Source organism: Symphalangus syndactylus, chromosome 6 (assembly GCF_028878055.3).
Source record: "Symphalangus syndactylus isolate Jambi chromosome 6, NHGRI_mSymSyn1-v2.1_pri, whole genome shotgun sequence".
In the NCBI taxonomy this organism is placed as follows: Eukaryota; Metazoa; Chordata; class Mammalia; order Primates; family Hylobatidae; genus Symphalangus; species Symphalangus syndactylus.
In genome coordinates, this window is record NC_072428.2 from 74,006,717 (window position 1) to 74,015,385 (window position 8,669).

The window sequence follows — 8,669 nt, forward strand, 5'->3', positions numbered from 1 at the left end:
TCTTTGTTTTTAATTTAATTTAATTTAATTTTAAGCCCTGGGATAACTGTGCTGGACGTGCAGGCTTGTTACGTAGGTAAACTTGTGCCATGGTGGTTTGCTGCCCGGCTTTTGTGTCCCTCTATAAAAATATGTCATAGAACCCTCTGGCCGTCTTCTCATATTTCTTTGGACCAGGTATTTTTTTCCCAATCTCTCATAGTCATTCATCAGTTATTGAAAGAAGAATAGGGACAACGATGATTTATTCTGACCACTTAGAATCCAAACCCAATTTCCAGATCCACATTCAGAAAATGGGTAATCGAATAGATTCATATTATGCTACAGACAGGAACTAGGAGAAGATGGGACTGAGAGTCCTCTGGTTAGTAATATCTGCTATGAAGCCAGGAGACTCCCTCTACGTGTGAATTTTTGTTCGTAACAGAAGAAATAGTTTGTTGTACTTTAATGAACATTGTCAAGAGAAGAAAATATAACTATCACATATCTCCACTTGTTTAGAAGCTTTTCATCAATCCAGGCCCCAAAATGACATGTTTCTCTTTGTTCCTCAGAAACATGAATTCTGGAATCTTACAGGTCTTCCAGAGAGAACTCACCTGCCCCATCTGCATGAACTACTTCATAGACCCGGTCACCATAGACTGTGGGCACAGCTTTTGCAGGCCCTGTTTCTACCTCAACTGGGAAGACATCCCAATTCTTACTCAGTGCTTTGAATGCACAAAGTCAACACAGCAGAGAAACCTCAAAACCAACATTGATTTGAAGAAGATGGCTTCTCTTGCCAGAAAAGTCAATCTCTGGCTATTCCTGAGCTCTGAGGAGCAAATGTGTGGCACTCACAGGGAGACAAAGAAGATGTTCTGTGAAGTGGACAGGAGCCTGCTCTGTTTGCTGTGCTCCAGCTCTCAGGAGCACCGGGATCACAGACACTGTCCCATTGAGTCGGCTGCTGAGGAACACCGGGTAAGTGATGCCTCTGAAGATTGATTTCTGTAAAGGATGCATAAAATTCCTGTGGGTCTATTTTCTTGGAGATTGGATAAAGCCAACTCTGAGTCCCTTTAAGCAGCTCTGTTTGGGCTTTCTTAGCTTCCAACCTCTGGGCTTTGACAAACATGAAGGGAAACAAAGGAAATACCATTTACTAGGGGCTTATCTGTGTCTCATTTTGGGCCTCCTTCCTATGTCATGGTCTGCACTGGTGCTTCAATTTATGGCTCTTTTGCAGGAGAAGCTTTTACAGAAAATGCAGTCTTTATGGGAAAAAGCTTGTGAAAATCACAGTAACCTGAATGTGGAAACCACCAGAACCGGACACTGGAAGGTTAGTCTTGTACTACTCTACCTTCTCCAGGAACTTATGGTGGGCAAACGGGTGACTCTTAAACTAGGAACTTGATATCAAACTGTAATATTTCTAGGATTCAGTAAAAAAAAAAAAAAAAAAAGCGAGAGAAAACATTGAGAAAAAGTGGCCTCATTTTTATATAGAATAGTATGCCTGTTAGGTAAGATTTCTAAGAAAACCACTGATGTCACCCAAAGCATGCTGGTTTGTTTCATGGAATGCTCAACTGAATCTTCTGAGTGTCAGTCAGCATTAATCTTAATGCTGGTGTGCAAGTAGTATTTGGAATTGTACGGAAAATTTGAGGCAGAAAAATTGACAGGACAAATCTAGGGCAACCATGAAATTAAGAATCTCAACAAATTAATGTTGAATAATACATAACAGATGATGAGATGAGAAAAGTGGTGAGAAATACGGATTTTTGTCTTGAGGGAGACATGTAAACATGCCATAAATATGTATGGGAACTGGTATCTAAATATAAGGAGAACTCCGAGGACTTCAGAAAAATATTAAATATAGTTTTCTCTTTGTGGATGTATACTTTGAGTGTATGATAGCTAATATTAGTTTGTTGAAAAGTATTTCATGAGAACCTAGTCTATGTTGAATATTAAATAAGAAAATACACTAGTAAAGAAGAAAGGAAGCACCTTTGTCCTCACAAATCATACAATCCAAATGAGAGAGTCAAGTGGTCAATATGCAAATATATGCAATACATGATGTATTTGAGTGTGGTAGGTTTTTTGTTGGAGAATAATCAAGCAGGGAAGTAGAAAAGGACAATAGATGCCAGAAACTGGAGATTAGTGTCTGAGTTTTAAATAGGGTGGTCAGAAAAAAGACTCACTGAAAAATTCAAATTGAAACAAAGTTTTGAAGAGGAGGGGGAACACAAATGTGTGTGTGGATATATATGTGGACCATGAGTGTGTATATATATGTATATGTATGTATGTGTGTGTGGTTGTGTGTATATATATATATATGTATATGTATGTGTGTGTGTTTGTATACATATATATTTTATTTATTTATTTATTTATATATACATATATATATGTAGTTCTAGTTGGAGAGAACTGCATATGCAGTAATTTTGAGTTTGTTTATATTTGGAGGCCAGAGGAACCACAAAAGTCTATGTTTCAGATTGGGATGACTTCGAAAAAGAATGGAAGGAAATGAATTCAGAGAGACAAAGATGGCCAAATCATAAATGCAGCCTCATTAGGATAGGTTTTGCTGGGTGAAATGCATTTAGCTGGACATCTTAGTCTAAGGTCATTTTATATATAATGAGTTTAAGCAACGTGTTGCATATCTCAGAAATATAAATAATTGTTTCCTTTCTAGTAACTATAGCTCTATACTCCAACTCTTAAGCATGAACTGTTCTTACTTTTCCATAAACATGGGCTGGAATAGAGAAATTCAAATTGTGTTTTTTATTTCCGACTATCTTAGAAAACACATTATCCTGAATAAATTTAATGTAGTTGGTCAGATACAGCTATGTTGACCTTTATGCAGAAAGAAAGGAAAGGAACAAAATTTGTAGATTCTGAGAACTGGCAAGACTGAGGTTTAAACTACTGGATGTTTGAGAGACAAAAACAATCAGTGAGATTTAATAGGAGATGAATAAATACATTTCTCTTTTGACTAACCCATTATCACTGCAGGATTATGTGAATTTAAGGCTAGAAGCAATTAGAGCCGAGTATCAGAAGATGCCTGCATTTCACCATGAAGAAGAAAAACATAATTTGGAGATGCTGAAAAAGAAGGGGAAAGATATTTTTCATCAGCTTCATTTAAGTAAATTCAAAATGGCTCATAGGAGGGAGATTTTAAGAGGAATGTATGAGGAGCTGAAGGAAATGTGCCATAAACCAGATGTGGATCTACTTCAGGTACAAACTCACAATGTGGTTTCAGGTTTTTGAATATTCACATGTATAAGTATTTTCCTCATAGCTGAAATCCATCTCCCTATTTTTATTTCCATGATGTGTTTCCAAAAACACATTCACATAACTAATGCTACTTTTTTGGGAGAGTATAGCCCCACCAAGGGATTCTACCAGGCCAAAGGTCCCTCCTACTTTATCCACCAGCCACAAAACTTTGTGGAACGGTCAAGGTAACAGCCTCAAGAAATATTCACCATCTAATTCAATAATATACTTTGGGTTGTTAAACATGTATAAAATAGTGATTCATTTACATTTAGGTTAATTTGGAAACATGGCAAAATCAGAAGTTTTAGGAATCTAGGTTCGCGTTAACATTATTTTGGGGTCCACTCATTTGGGTAACAGGTTCAGCTAAAGATGACTGAGTAGGTTTTTCGTGGTTAACACAGAGCATAGACCCTCTGGGCCTCTTCTCCCTTCACTTGTTTAGAGAATGTCTTCAAGAGTCAGACTTTCCCAGGACGTTAATTAATGACAATACAACTGACTGGGTTTTTCATTACAGAAGAAATAGAAAATGCTTTCCAGTAGAGAAGATGGTAGGGGAATAATATCTTCAGAAACTGAGTACAAATCTCACACTGAAGTTAGTGAAAGATGCATCTTGTGAAATGCACTAAATCTTTCTTCTTCTTCTTTTTTTTTTTTCAGGCTTTTGGAGACATATTACACAGGTGAGTGTGTACCTAGATTTTAGCATATGTTATTTAAGATGCCACGAATATCAGAGCAAGCTCTATTAAAGTCATGGCATAAATAATTAAGATATTGATACCACTTTTTTTGCATCTACTTTCGTTCCCACACCTTAAAAGACAAGGCCACAAAGTAAATAAATGAATAAAAGAAGAGTGAACTAAAACAAACAATTTTATTCCTGATTTTTCTTTTTTTTTTTTGAGACGATGTCTCGCTCTGTTGCCCAGGCTGGAGTGCAGTGGCGCGATCTCAGCTCACTGCAAGCTCCACCTCCCGGGTTCACACCATTCCCATGCCTCAGCCTCCCGAGTACCCGGGACTACAGGCGCCTGCCACCACACCCAGCTAAGTTTTTGTATTTTTAGTAGAGACGGGGTTTCACCGTGTTAGCCAGGATGGTTTCTATCTCCTGACCCTGTGATCCACCTGCCTCGGCCTCCCAAAGTGCTGGGATTACAGGCGTGAACCACCGCGCCCAGCCCTGATTTTGTTTTATTGCTTATAAGCCTGCACAGGAGAAGGATAAGAGTTTTGTTTTTTGGATGGTGAGAAGGTCACCAGAGGAAGCAGGAAAGAAGAGGAGAAAGTATTTTACCAGTGAAAAAGTGTTGATGTTTGGTTTTTTATACATATATACATATCAGTTAACAGTTCTGAAAAATAGACTGAAAAAAACTGTGGAGTGTTAGAACTATAAGTCTCTAGGGAAGTTCTTTGCTAAAAGGCAGATCTCCCTGCCTAGAACAAGTTTCCAGTCTGTATCTTGAGAAGGAAGCAGTGGATGCATCAGTCTCCCCAGAATCCGGCTATTTCAGACAAAGATGTCAGGGGAGTCTGCCAAGACCTGGAACTCAGAATTTCATTTCTAAGTATTCTCAAGGCCATAAGGCTAAGGAAACTTACACATTTGGGGCAAAAAAAAGAGAAGGATCACATTGAATTCTGACTTAGACTTTTCCATCATGCTTTAAAATTTACAAACTGTAAAGAATTAATTTGTAAAAGGAAGTAATAATTTTTGAATTATCAAATGTGTAGTTTCAAAGGATTCTCATGAAATGTCTTTTACATACAAATAGAGATTTTTATTTATTTTATGGCTGTAGATGTTGTAACTGCAGGTTTTCCCTTGCAGGAGTGAGTCCGTGCTGCTGCACATGCCCCAGCCTCTGAATCCAGAGCTCAGTGCAGGGCCCATCACTGGACTGATGGACAGGCTCAACCAATTCCAAGGTAAGTCTCCACCCACAGGCAGCACTCCCACTTTATCTAAATATTATTATTGTTAAGATCACATAGGTAATATTTCATATTTTATCAAATATTTTACTTCTTTTAAGACATAAGTGAACAACATAACCATGCAACACTTTGGTATCTGTGTCTGCATTTATAGTGAGATTTATAGCATTAAGTTTGAAAGATAGTGAAAAAGAAATACTTTCTGGCATAATATGTACTCAATTATATAACGGGAAAAAGGAGTAGGTAGAAAATTTACAAAAGGAGCAAAGGAAATAATGCTCAGAATGGTGAATTATTGAATGTTAAATACAAAATTGTACATTTCTTTAGTATATTCACTTGAACTACTAAGAACTGTTCTTTGAGGGAATATAGTTTTCTGGAGATTCTTGGGGGTTTTGTATTTTTTTAATGTGTATATATTATTCGTATATTGCAAACATTTGAATTAATGGGTAAAGCTAAAAGGAAGAAATCATTTTGTGAATACAAGTAAAATTACAAATGAAATTAAGTTCAGTTTAATTGCAATACGAAGAGCTACATGTTAAGTCTAAAATCCAGCTTCAGCCCAGAGCTAGCATGGAGGACCACAGAGAGACTGGTCAAAGATTTTGCAGAGATCTGCTTTAAATTATCACTTATAACATGTACATATGGATTTTTATCCAGATACCTAGAGCAGTTCTTGAGTAAGTGAAAATCTTCACATTCTTTCCAAAATGATAGCACTAATTTTTAAGAATAAGAAACATTTCTAAACAATGATCTTGATAACAGCATAGCATTTAAGGCATAAAATGTGTAAATTTTACTTTGAAAATTGGATTGCAAGAAGTTGCTCTCACATTTGGCTCTCAATATGTAAGTTATCAAAAAAATATAATATCTGTGGTTAGGGTTTTGTTTGTCTTGTAGACAATATTAATCATCTCTATACTTTACTAGAAGTTACAAGCAAAATTGTATTTATGACTTTACATTTCCTGGTAAAGTAACTTCTTGATAGAACAATTATTTTTTTTTATTTACACATGTCTATGCATGTTTTCTTTTTCTTTTTTTTTTTTTGCAGTGCATATTACTCTGCATCATGAAGAGGCCAACAGTCATATCTTTCTTTATGAAATTTTGAGAAGCATGTGTATTGGATGTGACCATCAAGATGTACCCTATGTCACTGCAACACCTAGAAGTTTTCTTGCATGGGGTGCTCAGACTTTCACCTCCGGCAAATATTACTGGGAGGTCCATGTGGGGGACTCCTGGAATTGGGCGTTTGGTGTCTGTAACATGTATTGGAAAGAGAAGCATCAGAATGAGAAGACAGATGGAGAGGAGGGACTCTTTCTTTTTGGGTGTGTTAAGAATGAAATTCAATGCAGTCTCTTTACCACCTCCCCACTTATGGTGCAATATATCCCAAGACCTACCAGTCGAGTAGGATTATTCCTGGATTGTGAGGCTAACACTGTGAGCTTTGTTGATGTTAATCAAAGCTCCCTAATATACACCATCCCTAATTGCTCTTTCTCACCTCCTCTCAGGCCTATCTTTTGCTGTATTCACTTCTGACCGGAGATAAATCAGAAATGTGTTCACATGCTGTGGGAACCCCCTTATCCCAGGAAGTCCTCTTCCTTGTGCCTTAACATACAGGACAAATAGGCTGTCTTTTATGTCTGGAATTGCCTTCTAATGTTATCAAAACTCATTTATTGTGTTACTATTAAATATGCTGAAAACGCTAAAAGTATATGTATTGGTCCTTCATTAAATAATTTTTGAAAAATCATTATTCATGATCATGGCATACAGTATATTCTCTTTTTTCTCTTTCTTTCTGACTGTCACTGAGTGAAATAATAGATGACAGACATGTCTGAATGAAGTTAAAATCAATTGAAGACAGTCCAGATCTTTTGCTTCATGCAAAAAACTTGAAGTATCAATGATAACTGGGAAATGTTTTTGTTCCTCTTTATCTAACTATATCACACTTATCCATCATGTTTCATTGTATTATTCTATCCTTTGAGGTAATATTATTTGACCTTCTATGCTGGGCTTTATTTTGCAATTCTCACCACAGATATGAATAATCCTTCATTATTAGTGTGCTCGTCTACATTGAAAAACACAAGGTGATCAGACCAATGCTGTATTAATTAAATATTGCAAAAAGGTAACTAAATATTGACTCCTACCTCAAACCATACACAGTCATTTCCAGATAGATTCAAGTCCTGAAAGGAAGGGGAACCTTATACAATATTCTCATAAGGATATCTTAACCAGGGAACAAATTAATAATTAAAACAATTAGTTCATTTATATTGATAATGATGACTTCTGTGTTTCAAAAAACAGTATACAAACTAGTAGTGGAGAAAGATATTTACCCCAACATACATAAAGTAAAATATAATACATGTATATGATGAATACTTAAATTGTAATAAATAAAAGACAGTGAACTCAATAGAAGATTGGCTAAAATATCTGAACAGACATTTTACAGAATTGGATACATAAATAACTAGCCAAATATAAAAAAGTGTTCACATTCATTAGTCTTACAAAAGTAAGAATTAATCCACCAGTTGTACCACAGGACCCCATACAAAAATGCCAAAATTTAAAGACACACAATAGTGTGTGTTGTCAAAGATACAGAATAAATGAAATTTATTCATGGCTGGAGAGACGTAAATGGAATTCCTTTTTGGGAAACTGACTATTAGCATTTATTATGGGCTAGATATTCTAATTCTAAAATACAGTCAACTGATTGCCCACATATACTTCAACATACACAATATTTTTCACTGCATCAACTTTTATAGTAGCTCCAAATCAGACCCAAAATATTCTTCAACTGTAGAATAGCTAAATAAATTTGGTGTATTTATGCAAAATAATCATATAAAACAGAGAATAAATAACTCACTGAAAGCAACAATGTTGATGAATCTCAGAAACAAGTTAATAAACATACACCAATTTAAACAATAAAATTGAAGTTCAGAAAAGACTCTTCATGTATATAATATGTTGGTAATTGTATACTCTTTATGGGTTCCATAATTCCATGAACACTGTGGAATTACAACTTTTAAGACCCAAAATGTCAAATAATGCATAAGGTAGTAGAATAAAAAAGGAGCCCAGGCATGGTGGCACTCCCAGCACTTAGGGAGACCAAGGTGTGAGAATAGCTTGTGGCCAGGAGTTCCAGACCAGTGGAGGCAAGATAGTGAGACCTCATGTCTACCAAACATTCCTTTAGAAATCAGCCTGGCATGATGGCACATGCTATAGTCCCAGCTACTCAGGGGGCTGATGCAGCACGATGGCTCATGCCCAGAAGATCCAGGCTG

General features: G+C 36.3%; 1 protein-coding gene across 1 annotated transcript; it reads left to right on the forward strand.

Annotated features, from left to right (window-relative positions):
* Positions 1 to 564: 564 nt before the first annotated feature.
* LOC129484730 (putative tripartite motif-containing protein 49B) lies at positions 565 to 6,864 on the forward strand. Its single transcript, XM_055283220.1, has 6 exons — positions 565 to 975; positions 1,241 to 1,336; positions 3,052 to 3,282; positions 3,997 to 4,019; positions 5,180 to 5,277; positions 6,365 to 6,864. The coding sequence occupies exons 1-6, from the start codon at positions 565 to 567 to the stop codon at positions 6,862 to 6,864; spliced, it is 1,359 nt and encodes a 452-aa protein (XP_055139195.1).
* Positions 6,865 to 8,669: the final 1,805 nt, after the last annotated feature.